A 21,475-nucleotide genomic window follows, 5' to 3' on the forward strand; every position below is an offset into this window, starting at 1 on the left:
TGTGTGTGTGTGTGTGTGTGTGTGTGTGTGTTCCACATGTGCAGATGCTTACTTATATCATGCGCGCGAGTCTGTGATCTCATTAAATTCTAATTCAGATTTGACCACAGTATCATCATCAGATGACAGAAGGCAAGATGAGACAGACGGCTTGGACCGGACTGGTCTGGACACACAGATAATTTACACACACACCTTCACTGAAACAGAGTGAGCGGACACTTACACCTGTTCTATTTTAGCAGGGCCTATTTCAAGCTGCCGCCAAGTGTTGGGTAGACACTTTATGAGCAGTGATAGAAGGAAGCCAATTGACCTCTGACCTTTAACTATTTGGGTGACTAATAAAAAAAAGGCAACCTTGTTTAAAAAAAAAAAAAGCTGGAATGTTGTATAAAATGTTCGTTAAAACAAAAAGATCTTTTTTAGGATTTTTTAAATATGTGGTAATTTTGAATTTGATTACAGCAACATGTTTCTTCTTTTAACCACACTAAGTTAGAGTTTTAGAACTGTGGAGACTATGTGCTGTAGTTCTGAAAGCCAAGTGCTCTGCTACTATTGCTTGAGATTGGATTATGGCTGCTCAACAGTCCAGGACCTGCTTTTGTTACACACTACATGGACAGAAGTTCTCGCCCCCCTACACATTACGCCTACAGGAGCTGCCACGAAGCACCCAGAAACAGTTTTTATGCTGATGTTAATGAAAGAGAAGATTTTGAACTACTAACCTACATTCTGAGTCAGCAGAATGTTGGTGACTTTTACACACGATGATGTTCCTCGGCATGTGGTGACCCTATCTATAACTTTATATGGTCTGCCGCTTCCTGGTTAAGTTCCTATGTCTCCTAAACGCTTCCACATTGGAATAATATTGCTTACAGTTGAGCCCTGCTATTTAAAACATGCAGAAAGTGATTTGGTATTGTCTTGCTGAAGTATGCAAGGGCTTCTTTGAAAAAGACACCACATGGATGGAAGCATATGTTGCTCCACATCATTCTGCTTTAATTGGGACCTCAGCAGATAACAAGCTGGATGGTTCCTCCTCTCTTTGAAGGACTTGGCGTTCTTGGGGTTTTTTGTTGTTTGTTAAATCAGAGACAAACCCTCCTAACGTATGGTGCCGTTTCTAAGGGCGTAACATTGCTTCCTTTTTTGGGTGGCATAGAAAGCAGCACTTTGGTCACAGAGTGACCACGGCTCCCTCAAAAGGAAGCTTCTATCCATGCCTGTGGCTGAACTCAGGAATGTCTCGCACTGTGCTCTGGAAAGCGGTTGAATTCGGTCCCAAGGGGGCCTCGGTTTCTCTGTGGTGATAATTTCACCACAAATGAATTCGGCGGTAGCGATGCCTCTCCTTCCTTTCAAAATACAATCCAACATTTACATTTACAACCTAAAAACTTCATAATGCAATTTTAGGGTTATTTTTGGTATTTGTAGGGCAAAGTTTTGTAGGGCAAAATGTCTGAATGGAAAAGATCTGAATGTGTCCTCTGTATCTATATGGTGGGTTCGGCACATGATTTACTCCATGACTTTAATCAGCCACACAGTTAAAAATAAATTAGAAAATTAGTGTAAGAAAATCATCATATAACTCTCACATGAATGAAATCTGACTGAGAAACTATCATATGGCACATCTATAAAGAGTCAGTGGATCTGACGCATTGTAACACCCGAGTTCTACACGGTAAAGGTTGAAGGATAAGCATTCCTACCATTTTCACCTTCTGTGGTGTCCTCACAGTTCTGATTGAAGTTTTCGTAGGAGTCCCAGCGGATCAGGGGATCTTGGGTGTTGTAGTCGACTGAGACACTCGGCCCGTTCTCCAGGTGGTCCACACCTTGACCAGAAGTACAAAGAGGCAGAGCAGAAAATGTGAATGTCTTTACATCCGGAAAAGGGAAAAGCTATTTTTATCAGAATCAAGAAAAAAATTGAGATTCAGAATTTATATTGAGATAATTGTTTTCCCTATTCGATTACATTCAAGACCCTTGCGCTAAAGTGACAAGATTTTTTTTTTTTTTTTAAACCTGGCTGGATTCTTTTGCTGCATGCTATCATCCTGTCTCACTTTTCTACTTGAAACCGTAAACTACACATGGAAGAAGGACTGGTCTGAAAGGTGAACTCTCTCCTGGTTTATCTGGTGGTTGCCCTTTGCTGAGCCTGTTTCTGCTGGAGGTTTCTTCCTGTTACCAGGGCTATCTTTTTCTTCCCACTGTCACCAAGTGACAGTTCCTAAGGGATCATAGCGTTGTTGGGGTTTTCTCTCCAACACTGAAGGATCTGCATCTTGAGGCAAGGTGACAGTTTTTGTAAATTAAGACAATATAAATAAAACTCTGCTGAACTGAGCTGCACTAACAACAGTCTGGCAACCTGTCCGAATTGTACCCCACGTTGCATCCTTTGACAGGTGGAATAGGCACCAGCCCCAAAGCAACCCTGAATTAGATAAGCACTAGAAGACAGATGGATGGTTCCATTTACAGTTCAGTGGAGTCACTGTTGTATGGGGCGTATAGTAGTAAGCTCATTTTCTCAGTCATGCCAATTATGTGTAAGAGTGTAGTATGGTTATGGAAAATGCTTAGTATGGCCATAAGACCCAACACATTGATCCCTTACCATGTATTTTCTCTGGTCCAAAGGAGAAAATAAACTCCACTTTTCCATATTCTGGAAATCTATCATCTGCAAAAAAAAAAAAAAAAAGAAGAAATAGGGAGAGTTTTCTCTTTATATCTAAAGATGCATACATTGTTACACTAGCAAACACATGCAGTTTTTAAAGATCATACGCCCATTCAGATGTTCAGGTTTTACTTATTACTAGGTATAAGTTCATTGTTTGCAGGAGCATTATAATGTTGTTGTCAGTAGTATTTCAGAGTTTCAAGTCTTTTACCTTTAAATGTCTCATCTAGCTCATCTTTCCCAAAGACAATCCCCAGGTCGTGAACAGCGCAGGTGTGGAATTGTACCCGGAAGATCACGTCTCGGCATGGGCTGCGGTAGCGCTTGTGGTAGCACTTAAGCTGCAGGGCGATTTAAGGGGGGGAGAAAAAAAAAAAAAAAAAAGGTTTATGTACATAAATCTCTTTTAGCAGATCATAACTGGGTATCATACCAAACAAGCAAAAGTAATGCTTCTTTATTAATAATTTATAATAAAACAGTATTTTTATATATTAGAAAAATACTGTTTCACAGGATGTAATTCACAGGATTTTAACTGAGTGCAAGCAAAGAGACACAGCAGCCTGATTCCCTGCTGGCTCAGGTTTACTCCCTTTTTTTTTTTTGTAGCTCTATGTTTATTTTATTTTATTTTTTTATCTGTTTCCCTTGTAATGGAAGGCCCGTGCACAAACATTATTATCCAAACTGGTTTTCCAAACACAGCAGCTTTAAGAGTAATGTTAAAACCACAGTGAGGAAAATCGGCTCTCTCCCTCCTGCTGCTTCCTGACTGGCAGCCTTTTTTAAACCAAGGCCTCATTTTTACATTCACTGAAAGAAACCAAAGAACTGTAATCATTCCTTACTGTGGATGTAAAGAATAATAAAACTGACAAACAGATTATTGCATATAGACAAAGAAATTAAAAAGAATTCAGCTGCAGCTAAAATTAATGATTTTTGCTAAAGGACTGACTGACTCGACTTTCTGACTGTGGGGTTAACCATAAAACCAAAATGTTTAGGGCTGAGGAATAAAAGTAAAATATCCTCTGGTTTTGTGCAGCTTTTTGGGATATCGTAAAGGTCCTGCTGAGTGGTCCATTACCGCTACTGAGCCAAGTTTAATTACAAAATATTATTCTGCTAATTTTATGCTAACATGCCTTAGGGCTCGACCAATTTTCATTTTTAGGCAGAGGCTTTAAACATCCCAAAATTGTTCTTCCCTCATTTGTGAAAAGGTTATTTTTTATGTGCAAAGAAGAGTTTGACATTTTGGGAAATTGGCTTATTTGCTTTCTTGTTGATAGTGAGAGAGGCAAGGGGATCAGCTAGTGCCAGGAGATGGTTAGCTTAGCCTAGCATAAAAACAGGGAGGGTTAGCTTACTTCTTTCTGAGGGTTAAAAAAGCCATATATAATAATCAATATTAAAACTCAATTTTTTTTATCATAATGACTGTATTTCTTCTTTCATTTGTACAAAAGTGTCATATTTGCACTGAAAAGTCTCTGTACTCAGAGACTAGCAAACTTTTTCTAAAAGCAAACGTTTTTTAATATTTAGTTTTGTTCCTGTACCCTCATGACACTCTGCAGGCCTGTGAACACCTTGCAGGTTTGCAGAACCACTGTTAATAGCAATAACTTGAAGTTATGGTTTTCTGCATAACTTCTCTCACAGGGTTGTGGAGGAACTCTTCTTTACAGCATTACTTCAGTTCATTGTTGTTTGAAAGCATTTGTTTATGCACAGCTCTATGAAGGTGGTCTGGACTTTATGCATTGCCTGATTCTTTTCTCTTTTAGCAATTCTGTTTTAGATTTGCTGCTATGCTTGGGATCATTGTCCTGTTGCATGACCCATTTTCAGTCAACTTTTGGCCACCGGACAGATGGCCTCAGATTGCCACTGCAAAGTGTCCAGGTCCTGTGGTTACAAAACAAGGCAAATTATCATTCCTCCACCACCATGCTGACAGTATGAGGAATGTATAAGGGGTGTTGTGCAGACATGCTGAGTTTGGCTTTCAACACACATGCTCCAGAACACCAAAGTTCTGGCAATACGTCTGCTTTTGAAAAAGTGGTCATATTGGCTGATGATCAGTTAATCAAATGTATTTCATTAGCAGCAGCTGGCTGTTATTTACCTTCTTAATTCAGATGGAAGTAGTGATATTAGTCCTGTTAAAATTTACTTTTACACAGGGCTGTACATGTCATTTAATGACCTTTAGCAGTGCCAAGAGGTGGATTTTGTTACACTAGGGCAGACACTTTTTTGCTAATGCAATTTCTGTTAATGTAACCATCTGCTGCTCATTTACGATACAGAAATTAAAGAGTGGCTTCCATCTTCTCCATTCTCCAAGAAAGCCACTAAAGATTTTCCCAAAATGTTGAAATGGCCTAACTTGTTATGGTCTTTTAGGTTTAAAGTTTAATTATAAACCCAAATGCAAACTTTAAAAAGATAATTAAAACAATTAACTGACCAATGCGAGGTTCTTCTCTGCAATTATCTTTAATCTGACCAATTAGATATACAAAACCATCACAGTTAAAAATGCAGGAGCACTCTGTGCTAATGTCCCCTCAGGCAGCAGTTCAAATTCTCCCTGTTATTTGAAAAATAACAAGCATCAGCAAGCAGTGTCTCGGCCTGACGGTGCATTCAGCAGAATCCATTAGTCTGTGTTAAATAAAGGATGAGATATGAGTTCAGCTTTGAAGGCCAAAACAGCCTCGGGTACAAACTAAGTGCTCACTTTCTAATTCTTCATGCTGACATTATGAGCCCCGAGGACATCCCATGGATAACATTATGGTTCGAATGACAGCAGAAACTTTGCTGATGTGTGCAGTTCTTCTACAGGCACATGAAAACCAGAGGCTCTCACAGGTGCTGCTAAACTGAGGATCTTTCAGGAATGATTTCATAAAAATTCCCTGAATCTCCCTGAGAGAGTTGCAGGGATACGTCTCACATGAGGCTTTGTTTGAAATGATTATGTCCTGTTATATCGGTACCTCATGTATCCTTAAATGCTGTTTGAAAGGAAGTACACGGCCTTTTTCACGTCATAGTTTCCAGCAACATATTGTGTGCTAATGAGGGCCTATAAACCGAGGTACAGGACTCAGTCCAACTGTCTTTCCCCAAGTTTTTACAGCCCCATTTCATCTGTAAATGGCTACTATAAACTGCTGCAGCACATGCATTCAGTACATTAAGCCAATGTTCAATTGGAAACACACACAGGATTCCCTCATTATTATTATCCAATAAAAAAGAAATAAAAAAATCTGAATATCCTGCATGTATTTTACCCTTATCGTCATTTGGTATCCATATATTTTTCCCTTTTCTTCTGGCAGAGTTAAAACAAACTTTCAGTGTTACTGGCTTCACACTTTTGAGTTTAGCCAGTGATAAAATGTTGAGATTCGGTTCCTTTGTTTTGCAGTAAAATCCACGGAAGCCAAATGATTTAAATTTTACAAACAGCTGAAAGATTACTGAGGGTTTTTATCAGTCTATATTGTGCGGCACTAGCTTCTGGGGTATGCCTCGGCTGTTCTTACCAGGATGTCCCCCTTCAGAAGGAGGCCAGGTTCAATGGTGATGCAGATGCTGGTCTGGCTGTCGCCCTGGACATTACTGCAGAGAAATAAAAACACAACATGTCACATGACAGGCCCGCTTTTATCATTCCTGGTGTGGAAATCATGACAGCAAGTCCACTGTATCAGCTTTTGTTTCTGATGCTACTTCCCTGGATAAAACCATGTGCCAACAACAATCCCCCTTTTTTTCCCTTTAACAGTGGCCCTTCCAGAGCGTAGCCCGTGGTGTTTTGGGGTATTAGTGCCTGCCTGATTGTGTTGTACGGAAAGAAGGATCAAAAGGAGGAGAGTGCCAAAAGGGAGCATGTGAGAGAAAGTGAAGAGGAATGTGATTTCACCCAAGCTTTAAAGAGTATGGAAATGTGTCTGCACTGATCATTTCACAGTAATTGTAGCGTCATTGTGCAACCATCACCAGGCTTTGTTGTTTAGAATAAGAAGTGCAGTAACAGTGAAAAGAACAAAGAGTTTAAAACTGAACTAATAAATATTGTATCCAATGACCATTTCAGACAAGATGATCATAGAGTCCGAATATATATCGATAAATCATAGTTGCTGTCCTTTTACGAGGTGATGTAATGGTTGTTATTCCTAAACAACCTTAATTCTATACTTTTTGCTAAACCTTTGAATCAAAGTTGAAAGTCTGCACTGTCCCTACTGTCCAGATACTTATAAAAACAAAAAAAAAGCACATTTAAGTACAGAAACTAACTTCTTCCTAAATAATAATGTTTCCAAACAAGGTGTAAATGCAGAATGTGTGCCTGCCTCACCTCTCAGAGGACAGTACAGCTTTCCCCGCCTTTTTCCTAAACTCCCCTCTTTCCAAAAGCAACAACAGAGAGCCACAGAATCCATTGTTTCCTGTCTGGCCCTGGGAACCAACAGGGTCCTGTGGCATGAAAACCCTGCAGGCGTCCACACAGATGCCTGTCTGCCTCTTTCATTGGTTCTCCAGTCACCAATAACACTAGACGTGATTACGGGATCTAAAGTGGGGAAACAAGAACCTGCAGCTGGGGAGGCTAGCTAAATACAATAATGTGGGCCGAGTGAGAACTCTAAACTGGAGAGAGGGGTGCTGTGGGTGTGTATCGGGGGGCAGGGGGGGAGTAAGAGGAGAGGCAATAAAGGAAAATCAGCGTTTTTATTATTGAGCCATTACGAGCTCGCTATCCCTGGAATCTTGTAAAAGCAGTTGAGCGTGAGTGCTTTTTAAGACTTACTAGATCCCAGATGTGTAGATGGGCTGCATGGCCTGGTAGATTTTGAGAAAAGGACGACAACCTGGGAGACAAAAAATGCATGTAAGTAAGGGGCTCAAAGCTAAATTATGCGTGGTATATGTGTGGGTGAGAGCTACTCGCCTCCCTTGGACTCAAAGTTGGGGATGCCGTGCATGATGACGTGATGGAGGAACAGCGGCTTGTTGTTGATCTTGATGTGTCCGGACAGCAAGCCGCTAAAGTACTCCACATACCTGAGTGAACAGAGGGAGAGAAGCGGCAGGGATTAAAGTGATGCCCAGTGTTTGACCACTAAAGGATGAACATGTAATCCAAGACACAAGCTTTCACTTTGACCTTTAGCTTGTCAATCATGTCAAAGGAGCCAAAAAACTTGCATGCATCAAACGGTTTAATGTGCACTAATCACAAACTATATTTACTGACACAGATCCAAAGACAATTGCCACCCAACTCTGCATGTTCAGCCAATTATGAATCTTAGATTTTGGTTATCTGCCACCCAACGAACACAACTGTGAATCCACCACAGATCATCTTGTAGCAGCTAAAAAGCCTTTTTTTTTAAATTTGTGGTGAATAAGACTGACCAAAATTCATAACAGGGCAGAAATGTGACTCCAAATGAATCTTAACGTTGACTGATGAATGTCTACACGTGCAAACGATTCTTGAAAGTTCCCACTTTGTTTACGGTTCCTTCTACTGTCCCCCGGAGGCCATTAAAATCAATTAATGCAGCTTTAAACATTTAGTGAATTGACACAAGCGAGAGAGTTCACTCAGGGGTCAAACTTGAAACAACATTGGAGGGAAGACTGACCTTTTCTGAGATGGCTGACCCACAGGAAGCACTTTGTCTTCATAGAAGCGTTTCATGGCAAACCTGTCCAGAGCCTGGTCGGCGCTGCATTTCAAAATAAAGTTTCGTTAGAAAACATTTTCTAGTCCATTTCCATTTCAGTATTTCCGGAATGTTTTTTTATACTTTATTTAACTGGGAATTCCTTTGATATAAAAAGCTCTCAGGAAAAAAAGGGCACCCAAGAAAGGCCAGGGCCATAAGGTTACAAATATTAGAAAGTTGAAAATAACAAAAACAGACATGAGGAAAAAAATGGAGAAGATCAAAACAAGCAGTGAATGCAACACAAAGTTCAGCTTAGAAATCTAATTTCGAACTTTCTAAATTATCTATTGGTTTTCTATAAATTAACCTTGTTTAAATTCCTACAAGTCATGGTTTGAATAAATAATATATAATAATATTAGCTCGATAACTAGAGGAGAGAAAAGCAGAAGTAACCACAGTAGGTCCATTCATGATTTGTTAGAGATCAGAACAATAACAGCTGTTGGAAATGTGGATACCTTAGAATAAGTGAGACAACAAATAAAAGGATGAAGGAAAAAACAAGAAAAATGTTTTAATGACAGTGTACTAAGCTATACATCCCACAGGAAACTAATGACAGCTGTTCTACTTAACCTCAATGCAGAGAGTCAATCAAAAGCTTTGACCATAAATTAACATTTCCCTGCACATCTGGCACATCACAATTTCACAGTTGTTTTCTGTTTGAAGCTCTTTTACCTTAGCCTGCAGGATAACGGAATAACAAAGGAACCTGACAGCTGTGCAGGAAAGTACGCCTGTTTTTTAAAAAAAAATTTTTTTATGACCAATCAGTGCTATTTTAAAAACAACGGTGAGTCATGTGCTCGTCTGGTTGTTTCTTTACCAGGAGGTCATTCTGTTAGTGGTCCTATCTAAGAAACAAAGCCAACACAGAAAACGAAAAGCAGCTCACTTATAATCTGAGTCGCATGATGCGGTGTCTCTTAGAACTTAACTCACTTTAGCTCACTTTTATAATTATGACATCAGGAACTCTTCTTTTGATTTCCCAGAATTAAACTGGTGGTCTTCAGTCTCGTGTTCTAACCCCCCTCCCTCTGCCTCATCACATCTTTAACTGTACTTCAGATGTGGGCTTCAAACCTGTGATGAACAATGCAGGCTTATCGAGTTTTTCCTCTTAAGCCTGTCCTCATGTAACCCCACCCCCGTTTTCCAAAAATGCCAGATTTCATCTTCATGCCTTCTCTTTCTGACTTTCGCTCCTCTTTTTAAGTGGCCAGGACATGTGACTTTAGCTCCAGCTGCAGCTGGGATCAGAGACCTACCTGGCAGATATGTTGCTGTAATGCATGTAAGCCGCCACCACCACTCCTGTTCTGCCTCGATTGCCCTGAAAAGACATCAGTCAAGCACAAGTAAGCTAAGCATTTTATCTTCATCTCATGATGGTCAAGCATGCAGAAAACAATATTGTTATGGATTTCTTCTCTAGGTATTTCAGGCACTAACTGTGTAATGTCCAAATATGTTTAATGGTTATTTTAGTCATGTAGAATATTAAAAAAAAAAAGACATAAAAATAATTCAAAGTTCAAAAGAAGCAAAGAGGTACAGATATCATTCCCAGGTTAATGATAGCCATCAAATTTACACAGTAGGGAACAGATGACCCTAATTTTTACCGGAACTGCAACATTATTTAGTATCACGTTAGATAAGGGTGTTGTCTTTTTAAAAGTAATTTTATTTTTGTTAAATTTCAAGAAGGGCGTGTCCTTATTTACAGTTCAGTTCCACCACAGGGTGCTCCACTTACACTGAGGTCCAGAAGTACTTGAAGAAAGAACATTTTTTGTAGTTTTGGAAATTTGGGTGTGACTGTGTGTTAAAACGTCTGAAATTCCTAAATACTTGTGCAATACTTTTGTTAGACACCTTGAATTAAAGCTGAAGGTGTGCACATACAAAGTATGATATATGCACTGTTGCAATCAGACAATTATGTTTGATGTAGGCTAATTGAAAAGTTGATACAGAATGTTAAAAGTTGCTTTATGCAGGTATATGTAACCTCAGAACACATCAACTTTATGCATATTGAATGTCAAAATTTTCCGATAGAAAGTTCTTATTTGGAATCAGGCTCCAAATGACACTGTATTTAAAATAATCTATCATATTATGTTTGACTTAAATAAATTCATTAAACCATGGCCTTCTTTAAAAAAAAAAAAAATGTCAGGAATGCAGAGATTCAAAAACGGCTATTCTCTTCTGTCATGGTAGATTCCTTGGATTTAAAGTCTCCAGGCCCCAGCCAAGAACATTCGGACTCTCCAGAGCCGCAGAAAACATTATACAACTATTTTCACAAGCTGAGCCCTCCGCATGACCAGTAAACGGACCGTTTTGTGTAAAACTGGTGAAGTGGCCCACGTCTGGTTGTAAAAAATGTCTGCATATTTGAGCGTGTATATGTGTCCAGGCACGTGATACTATGTCAACAGAGACAGCGTTAATTTTAGCCCATCTATCAGCCTTTAAAATAAAGCTTGTGGTGGCGAATGAGTGAGTTCCACATTATAAATATCGCGGCAGCTTTAACATTGTGGAGCCCAGTGGAAATGATTTGTTGATTTGTGGAAACCAGCACGGTCAGCTTCCTTAGTGACCAAACTGTCTTTACTCAACTGGTAGAAAAAAACAAACAAAAAAACAACAGCGGTTGCTACGGCAGCCGGCTTGTTAGTAACCTCCCTGTGGGAATGTTTTAGGATCGCATGGTTAATTCCTATGTTGCAAAACACAATCAGGAACAGAGCGGGGTTAACGTGAAAATGATTAGGTATTACATTTGGGACGGCAGCCTAGTAGCTGTATTGGATATACTCTTTATGGTGTGTGTCAGCATACTGAGGCTTCCCACAAGTGCATAATGTGATCCAAGTAAGTTTAGGCAACAACAGGAAAATATCGGTCACTTCAGTTTTTATGGTATTGTTAAGGGTAAAAGGGTAAATAAACCTAAGTAGCCATGATGACTGGCATGCCTTAGAGCCTTAATTTGTGTTTTCCTAACCATCATCCAGCCCCAACAAGCACACAAAGAGACGCACTCAGTGTCAGTGTTTCACTCAGAAGGAACATCATTAGAGGCACACATGCACAAACAGCTGCAGCCTCCGGGGTAAGCAGGGGGTCGTGAAAAGAGCCTGAGAGCACCCTCTACTGCCTGCAGAGATCGACTTCTTACAGCATCCTCTCGTCTTTCACTCTCACCTTATTGTGTATAACCACAACATTGTGGCTGTCCGCACTCAGCCACGTGTCCATGGCCTTACAGATGCTGCAGATTTTGTCCAAGGCTGGAGCGTGGTGGTCGGGCCAGCCAAAGTCCAGAACCTGAGAGAGGAGGAGAAGAAAGGTTGCTGTTCATACTGGTGGTCATACAGTAACAAACACAAAGAGAAGAGCTGTTAAGCAGGCAGTTGTACCTTTGGATTCAGTTGGCTGATGTCATAGCGCTTCTCACTGAGGTTGAAGAGCTAAAGAAAAGTACAAATAAATATTACAAGAAATATTAAATGAGAGAGGCAGGGCACTCTGAGATTCCTGAATACGAAAATATTAGGGAATTCGTATAGCCAAGCCAGTAAGCATATGAACCAAACATGGGGGTTCATGATATGAGATGTACTCATTATCACCTCAGTCTTTGGTTATCATAGTAAAGGTGTGTTTGTGGGATGAACCAAAGGGAATGATACACCACAAATTACAGCTACAGGGCCATGGAGCTCCTGGTGCACAGCTTCAGTGCTGATGTTCATCCTAGAGGAGGTTTGGAGCTCTGTAGTTCTTGGCAGTTGGCAACTTTTACGCATTATGCACCTTGTGTGTGAGTTGCTGATTCCTAAACACTTCCACTTGGCAATAATAAAGCTTAAAACAGATTAAGGAATATTTAGCAGAATGAAAAAACTAGAAAGTAGAAAGAGAAATTGGAAGAAAACTCAATTTCTGTCTGACTTTAAAACATTTCAAGCTAAATAAGAAAGCATCAAATAAATCTTTATAGTCTAAATCTTATTAACAATACTACCATGTAGTTTTGTTTTACAACTAATTGTTGTAAAACAGGACAGAGCTAGCTAGCTCTATATTACAGTGCAACATAATGTTAGCTTTGTGCTTTAATGTTTTTCATTTCAAAAATCATGCTTCACTAAACCTCAGAGAAAAGACGACTACATTTAGCAGGGTCATCGTGGTTCAATGAATAAAAATCATGTGCTTTTAACATCATCCAAACTCGAACAAAGCCATTTTTAGCATCTGGCAGTGGTGTTAAATTAGCCAACACACCATGAATGAGTCGGTCCTGAACAGAGCTTTTTGTAACTCAACCTCTAATTCAATAATGTAGTTAGCTGTCAATGAACTAGCTGTTGCCCTTGCTGGGAAACCTCTCTATTAACTGGCTGGTTGTGCTAGTATTGGTGACTAAAAGTGTCTCCATTTCCTCCCGTTCACCCCTGTTTGTTTGGATTTGCAAATGCAGTAAGAAAGACTTACTTTAAAGATATGATTGACTCTTAATAGATAACAGATTAGCAAAAGATTCAATGCACACATTGACTGAGGGTGTGTCCTTACTGCCCAGCATGGATTATATCCTACACTGCTAACAGATACAGTAAGTCACAGTTTTGGGGTGTTTTCTATGTCGAACCAACAAAAAGCAAGAATGGTCAATAACAGGAGCAATGCTTTGAACAACGAAGGGTGAGGCAGGTATCACATGTAATATAAAGTATACAGATGCAGATGTTATATAAAAACTCTGTTAGGTGAATTTGTGGTTACACCTTAGGTAAATGAGCTGGTGATGACTTTTGAATAACTATTCGGTTTTTCTGAAACCCTACCAGGTAGTTGTTCCCGTGTTTTGATCGCAGCATGGAGGCCACCTCCCTCAGGTTGGCAGCGTAGCTCTGCTCCTCCACATTGCTGGGGAAGGAGACGGAGATGATCCGCTCTGTGATGTAGATCAGGTCCAGCTCGTAGCTCTCCTCCAGGGCCTGCAGCAGACTCGCACTCCTGCAGAGAAAAAGACAAGAAATAATTCTGACTGTCAGCTGATAGAAAAACCAATGCAGGTCACCGGACTGCAAAAGATAGCTTTAATACCCCGAAGTAATGCAGCACATGTGATTTATACACTGCAGCTGAATGGCTTTAACCAAAGACTGCCAAAAGGATGAAAGCTGGTCAATTTTAATTAGGTAGCAGTTTTTGTTTAATTTATACAGATACTGGATACACATCTGTCCCGTTCATGCTATATGGGCAGAGAGGGCTGCTTTACTAAAGATGGTAGCAGTCCCAGTTTGTTTTAGGCAATAAGATTATCATGGACACAGTCATTTCTTACAGAGAAATGCCACAAGACACGTCTTCTTCTGATGTAATTTCAAGTTTGTACTTTAACTTCACATTTTCAGAGTCACATATTTGGAGCCCAAGGCAATAAAAAAAAATATTGTGGCTTCATACATCATCTGTAAACTGAATGTCCGCAGTGTTGCAAACAACATTTCAGAATTACTAGAACACAACATTCTTTCTTCAAGTCAACATGGAACAAATATCCTAATATGGAGAAGGCAATGCACCATATAAATACCAAATCCACAATGACATCACTAAATCTCAGCAGGGTTCATGCTCTCCCTGCTGCATTAAACACAAGTCATGTTCTTAGACTCTGTCTGCAAAGAAAAGCAAGCGAGGAGAAGGTGACGCATCCGATGAACACACCGGGGGGCTGCGGGATATGTGGACCACGCAAACTGATGATCAGTGATGAGCAAAAGTGTTTTGGTTGTTGTTCTGCTGACTCTTTTTTTCCCCTCATTTGGTCAGATTAGATCTAAAAGGAAGAGATTAAGGAAGCCCAGATGAAAGGGATGTCAGAATTCCCTGATTGATTCGTAATTTACTCTCAGGCTCTTGAGAAAATGAGAGCAGGTGTTGCTCTTTGACTTTTCCAGATGTCTAAACAACACTGAGATTTAGTTAAAAGCAAAAAAGTAATTTTTTCAGTAATCTGAGGAGATTAGCAGAAAAAGATGTGCTTTTACAGCTAAATATTGGAGAAAAGTCCATTTAAGACCAACATGCAGCACTCAATGAGTCGTGCTTACATGAAAGAAAAACGTGGCATCAACTTGCTTTTATGCTTTAAAAAAAAGTTATCTGTGTGGCTGGAGTGGCTCTCCACCAAATTAAATGTCATTTGTATTAGTGGATGGTTTACTAACTTTTGAACCATATTTAGTCTTTTTTTTAATCCCTCTTTTCAATGTTTGCTAAAAGATGACTTTTACTTTACAAATCCTTCTTTTTAAAGGTCAGGACTGATCAGATTTACCCCAGAAACAGCATCCTTGTAATTATTTTTGTGTACAGCACTTTGTTTCTGCTGCGTCCGTTTTTAAAATGTTTACTAAATAATTTTGGGATAGTATGATACTGTATGGTACCAATGGACGTCTGGTGCTTGGGCTTGTCCCCAAATGTGCTGCCCACAGTGTGTTTATAAGAGTCTTTAGAGTGTAAAATATATTTCATTGTTACTTTTACATTTCTCACTCATATTGCTCTGAAGAAGTACTTGAAAAAATGTTCTTGTCTTTATTGATTTGTGACATTTTTCTGTCAAACTCACTTTTGGGATTTTTACTTCACGTGCCAAAGAGCTGTTGCAACGAGCATTGTGAGGTAAGTGCAAGCACACTTTTTAATGTTTAGTTTAGTTCTGTGTGTGTGTGTGTGTGTGTGTGTGTGTGTGTGTGCGCGTTTCTCCCATCATTTGCACATAATTCCTGAAATCTCTCTTGGAAATTAAAAAAAAGAAGATTCACCTAATTAGAAACACATGAACAATGTACTGTACCAGATATTCATCTGCAGTCCCTAGAGGAGTCCATGAATGACATGCAGATAAAAGATAGCAATCAATGTCATAAATCTAAAACTGACACATAAAAAGGATGTATACAATAAAACACCTTAATAGAAAAAAAAAATGAAAAAGAAGAAGGGTGGATGGGAGAAAAACACAGCTGTCTGGTGATTTTGCAATATGCCACACCCCTTAACTCTAGGGGACCACTTTCATTTGTGATGTGATTGCACAGGTTGCGCGGTGGGAGGCAATCTGTCTGCAAACAATCACAGACTGACTGCATTCACTCTCAGACAAATTTGCAAAGGTTTGCAATTAACTGCCGTCTAATTATTAAACATAGATCGCCAACACATTGCAATCAGAGTTGATCTGAAATTTGTTAATTGATATATTCTGTTGTATTGCCAAATATTTGCCAAAAAGATTGTTGATCAGGTTTTGTGGGTTTTCATTAGACAGATCATCACATGCAAGATTTATGCAATATTGCTGTGAATATATGCAAGTTACATTTTTTTCTAATTTCCTTGCAGATGTCTGGATTTGGTTTAGTTATATGGGCTGAAGTCATTTTGCAGGCTGAGATGTAGAGCCGTACAGGCGTCCTCTGCGGCTCACCGTCTCACTAGCAATAAACAGACCTCAACTGATCAAGCCTCTTTCCGACTTTTGGCTTTGCAAAAAACTATCAACCATAAAGAGGCCATAAAGAAGTGAAGTGGGTGAAGTGAAGGTGGGGAGTGAGTTGAAGAGGTTGCACGAGAGGTGTCTGGAGCCAGACTGCAGCATATTTCCCACATTTGTCAGCTGTGAGTAGCCCCTGAGGAAATTGCTCACATGTCTGGGAGAGGGGATCGCTCCAGCTTTACTGTTCAAATACTGTAACCTGCTCTTTTCTGTACATCTGGAGCCACTCAAAACATGCTTACTGGAAATTATTCATCACTTCAGATAAAAGAAATTGATATGTCGCACACGTCTCTACTGTGCTGAGACAGAAGTCTTATCAAGTTTTTGAAAATATTTCTTTAAACCTGCATCTCCTCTTTCCCACCATTTCCTTTCCCCTCTCTTGCATCTCCTTGTGTATGCCTCTCACCTCTGAGTGCAGTCAAAGCCAATATACTGTAGACCTGTGGTTTGGTCCCATTCCAGATTCACCAGCATGTGTTGACCGGCTGAGTGCCAACCTGCTTCTCATCAGCTGAAGAGATTAAGCGATTGCTCCTTTTCTGCATACCGCATTTGACGAATGACGCATTATCTCTGCATGCTCAATTTCAGTGCTGCAGTGATCTCGTTTGTCAATTCAGACAAACACTGAACCTTTTTTTTTCTTAAATCAAGAAACCTTAGACATTTAACTGTTAAAAAAAAAATCCCCCAAGATATCTGCAATAAAAGTCAACAACCAGGATTTCCATGGTTTCTTCCATTCAAAATACGGAGCAATATTTGACTTCAGCTTATAATCATACTTGTCATACTTCCTGATGGGTATAAACATATTACCACATATTTTCTCATGACCCAAAAGGTCAGTTGGCTCGTCCAAGTTAAACTCGCTACTGAGACTGATTTGACCTTTTCTATTATTAATATTTTGAGTTTCTTAAGCAAACGACTTAACACCATGCGCTATTCATTTTTTCTCTGCATTAGCTACAGATGCTTTTCACCTCTATATGTTAAATATTATATAAACGCGATGCAGAAGGAATAGTTCACAATGACAAATTTTAATATAAGACCGTCAAGCTCCCAGGGATTTAAGCCCATTTGAGCTTGTTTTGTTTTTCCAGTGACAGGCAACTATTTTCAGGAGAAACTTATTGTATATTCCCTTTCCAGCACCAAACACTAAACAGATAAAGGTAATGGATATTATTTACCAGTTAAATATTTCAATGCTTCCCTAGAAGGTGATGAAGACAAAAACAGAGCTGAAAATGGTTACATTTGTATACCTATACCGATAAACCATCGTAAATCCCCAAAAGTTGATTCCGGTTATCTGGACGTAGCATCTTCAGTCTCTGAAGAATTCACTTGGATGAGTGATGAAACATTTCTCCCACTCAAAATGCTACATCCAGATGAACAGAATCAACTTTTTGGGATTTACCGGATTTATCCTAACCGGGATGATTCAGCATGGATCAAGACAAACCATCTGAAAGTTAGGTAGTTTGTTTTCTTTTGCTCTCATTTGAAGCAAATGTTCAAACTCAGTGCTTCTTTTTTGCAAGTAGCATGTCTAAAAGTTTTCAGTTGATAGAGCTGTGCACCACATTTCAGAATCAGAGAACTTATGTAATAATATCTGCAATGTTGCATGACCACAGCTGTCAAATTAACCTGTCACTGTAGATGTGTTATGATATGTTTTGTTTACCACAAGTGAGAATTGTGGTTTTCTTTAGCTTTGATTAGAAAAAAAAAGAAAAGAATTCAAAACATGTTGTCTATACTACCTAGTTATTTAAACTAAGTAGGTAGGTAGTATTACCCAAGTACTTTTATTTGTAGGCTTAGAGGACGGCGTAGCAACACAAACCTGCACACAAATAACAAGTGTGATCATAGGAATGTACCAAACCTGTCTGAACCCAGAGTTTGACTGGATTAGTTAATTTACCGGGAGGATTACATCAGACAACTGTCAATGATTCTGATGTTAGGCGCTTAAAAATGTTTTCCTTTATATGGTTGGAAATCAGGTGTAATCCTCTCAGTAAATGAACTCACACATTCTCTGCATGGGCTGTTAAACATGCTGATGTTCCAGATGTTGAAGTGTTTTTATTACCTCGTATCATCTAAGTGAATTGCTGCGAGGGAGCCAAACTGTCATTCAAGCTTCGCACAGCACACAGTTGTGTTGTGCCATCAAGTCTGACACATTAATTACACAACTGACAACATGTGTGACTCCCTGAGGACCGAGGCTGACACCAGATATCTTTATGTCCAACAACACATCGAGCGGTCCAGTTCAACAGCGGGGCATGTTGCTTTAACAGAGTCCCCTGGTAAAAATCGGCCAATATCACGTTACATCTAAACTTTTCATTTTCAGATTCCTCACATTATCAAGCAGGATGCAGACAACGCACAGAGCTAAGCCTGATATTTGTTTCACCCCCCCCATCATTATAAATCTGCACTTTTGCTGGAAGCAGGGGAGATCATTTTCTAAAATAATTAAACAAACGCAGCCCGATAATCCAAATGAAGCCTTTTATGGGAAACGTGGAGAGAGGGGAGGAAACGGCAGGGAAGAGGAGAGGAAAAGTAGGAAAACTCAAAACTGATGAGGAGGAGGACAGGAGACAAGACAGAAGGGAAGCTACCTTGATGGTCTGCGCCGTGACTCCATGCTCTTTGAGGATTTTGTTGAGCCCTGCAAATCACAAAGAAAAACTTTATTAGTATTCTTTACATGCACACAAAGATGTTTCTCAACAAGCTGTTAAAAACATTCATACACCAAATAAGGAAATCAGTTAAAGAGACGTTCCAGTTATTAAAATGACTGCTTCACAGTCATCCATGTAACCAGCTCAGCCTTGCTGGTAAATTTGAATCATCTGAAATTTGGAAAATAATGCAGCCTTTGATTTTACAGATTACAGTAGAGCATAAATGTTAATCATAATTACTGTAGCTGTAGCAGAATCACAGACTGGTTAGGGAGGTCCGTGGGGTGCATCTCAGTGAGAAACAGAAGAATGCTGCACACTCAACAACTTGTCAATCACTAACTAAAGCACTACCTACTTCACCCTCTTATTTTCCTCTAATAGAGACCATAATTTACAAAATAAGCATTATGTTGTACTGAGTAAGACTTGAAACTAGTGGTTGAGGTCATAAACTCATCAGTAAAGTGTTTACTGTGGTCAGCAATCAAGAGAGTCGAGCATAATTTTCCTCTACACTTTTATATGACCAAACATTTGATTTGCAAGCACAGGAGTCTCTCCCTAATGGCTTTTAAAAAAGTGTGTTTTTTAAGACCTGGATATATATATACCTTATATTTAGAGACAGTGTGTGATATCTGGACTTAATTTCTTTATTATTTAAAAGAAAATTGATGCTCGATGTAATTTACAGATGTGTTAAAGCATCATTTACACTCCCCTCAGCGCAGTCCGCAGCACTTGTAACACGAGCAGCAACACAACTATTTGTGGAAACCGAGGAAAGAATGACTACATCACTTCCCCTTTTAATATAATTTCAACAGACCGCATGTTGATCTTTAAAGAAAACAACCCTGAAAATCCAGAATCAGCCAATCACTGTGGAGTAGCTGAGGTAATGATACTGACAGAAAACTCTGACGACCTTCACCTCGACACGGCAGATCTTCTTACTGCTCAAATAAGACTGTAAACGCGTGCTCGAGCCAGCTGTCTCCAGTCCTGTGATGTTATGCTGTCTAACAGGCAGTTAGAGTTTGAAATTGTTTTCATCCCTTTAGAGAATAAACACTCTGAAAGACAAAGATCTGATCACTGCTGCAGAGTGTGTATTATACCTTAGGAAGGGAAGGAGGGGGGAGTCTCTTATATCAAGCTGTGTAGCGCCATGTGAGAACGGCTTCACATGGCACCTTCACAGAGCAAAGCAGAGGAAGTGTGGCTGAAAGTGACCGGCTGTGTTTGGCTCTACTAAGCCTGGCCCGCCTCCCCCCCCACTCAGACCAGCTTGAGGAGGTGGGTCAGAGGGCACGTGGACTTATTCACTCTCCTGTGATGTTTGGGTCACATGTACACAGGAAGGGGCTGTTATCCGTCATCATCCATTATATCAGATTGGCTGGCTAACCATCAGTGTCAAGAGCACCACTGACCTCCCTGTATGAGCACTAGTCTGCTCTGCTCTCCTAACAGCCGTCTGTCTCTGAGTGAAGAACTGACACTCTGTTAGAAATGTGAAACCTTTTCTCAAGTTTCATATAATGGTCTAAAAAGTTTCTAAAAGGGAGACTCAGGTGATGATTGTGCTTGTCTGTTTATGATTTTTTTTTTTTTTAAGAAAATCTTTATGAAAAAGTATCCTGGGCCAAGATGGTACAGGGAACAGATGGAAACTCCATACAGAGGACATTCTTTCTATTCTGTTCGATGAAGTTTTATTTATATAGCGCCAAATCACAACAACAGTCACCTCAAGGTGCTTTATATTGTAAGGTAAGACCCCACAATAATACAAAGAAACCCCAACAATCAAACAGCTGCCTATGAGCAAGCACTTTGCTGACAGTGGGAAGGAAAAACTCCCTTTTAACAGGACGGAACCTCCAGCAGGATTAGGCTCAGGGTTGGCGGCCATCTATAAGGCAACAGCTAACCACTGAGCCACCATATCAGATATGTCAATAGTCAGGGCTAAGCATGACCTTTTGCTCCATTTTTCCATTACTACACCTTCTGCTGAGGCACAAATACTACACACCAGTAGAATTAAAAACAACAGGCTCATAAAAATACACATTTAAGAAAATTTAAAAAGTAGCACTAAATAAGACCAAGGGTAGAAAAACTGAACACAACAGATAACTTCACTTTCAGAGATACTGGTTCCCCCTCATAGCAGCTTCCACGTCCCCGTACCAGGGCATTTAACCGGGAAATTGCATTTTTATCACTGTGGAAGGCTTTCACTAGATCAACTGGTGATAAATGACATTAAAGCAGCTGTGGGGAGGTTATTTAACTCTGGTCCAGCATTAAAACCTCCTAAATTCTTGGGAAATAAAAGTCGAAATGTTGAAATGCCAGATAATAACTGTAACTGTAAGGTTTTTACAGTTACAGTTATTATCTGGCATTTCAACATCCCACAGCATCAAATACCAACGTTCTGCCAGAAGTGGCTTGCATCCTTCGAGCCTGAATATACCAGCTGCAGCAATATTATACACAAAGGGAAAAAGTCCCCTTTGAAAGCAAAGACACGCCTCTGCAGCGTCCTTAAAAAATTATGCTTACCGAGTTCATTTTAACAAGACAACCTTTACGAGCATTCAGATGTGATGAG

The 21,475-nt window shown here is 39.7% G+C and overlaps 1 protein-coding gene across 20 annotated transcripts in view; it reads right to left on the bottom strand.

Annotated features, from left to right (window-relative positions):
* The window catches only part of tns1b (tensin 1b), a 190,807-nt gene that overhangs the window by 34,233 nt on the left and 135,099 nt on the right, over positions 1–21,475 (bottom strand). For 16 of the 20 annotated variants that reach the window (XM_025903831.1, XM_025903848.1, XM_025903842.1 and 13 more), the window contains 12 exons: positions 18,778–18,827; positions 13,380–13,551; positions 11,946–11,996; positions 11,731–11,853; positions 9,777–9,841; positions 8,413–8,496; positions 7,710–7,822; positions 7,569–7,629; positions 6,295–6,370; positions 2,931–3,060; positions 2,651–2,716; positions 1,734–1,865 (listed from right to left, as the gene is read on the bottom strand). In XM_025903831.1, coding sequence (XP_025759616.1) covers positions 1,734–1,865; positions 2,651–2,716; positions 2,931–3,060; positions 6,295–6,370; positions 7,569–7,629; positions 7,710–7,822; positions 8,413–8,496; positions 9,777–9,841; positions 11,731–11,853; positions 11,946–11,996; positions 13,380–13,551; positions 18,778–18,827 — 1,123 coding nt within the window. The remainder of the gene's footprint in view (positions 1–1,733; positions 1,866–2,650; positions 2,717–2,930; positions 3,061–6,294; positions 6,371–7,568; positions 7,630–7,709; positions 7,823–8,412; positions 8,497–9,776; positions 9,842–11,730; positions 11,854–11,945; positions 11,997–13,379; positions 13,552–18,777; positions 18,828–21,475) is intronic. The other 4 variants (XM_025903849.1, XM_025903835.1, XM_025903833.1 and 1 more) reach the window with 3 other exon arrangements.

This window comes from Oreochromis niloticus, linkage group LG16 (genome assembly GCF_001858045.2).
Source record: "Oreochromis niloticus isolate F11D_XX linkage group LG16, O_niloticus_UMD_NMBU, whole genome shotgun sequence".
Taxonomy (NCBI): domain Eukaryota; kingdom Metazoa; phylum Chordata; class Actinopteri; order Cichliformes; family Cichlidae; genus Oreochromis; species Oreochromis niloticus.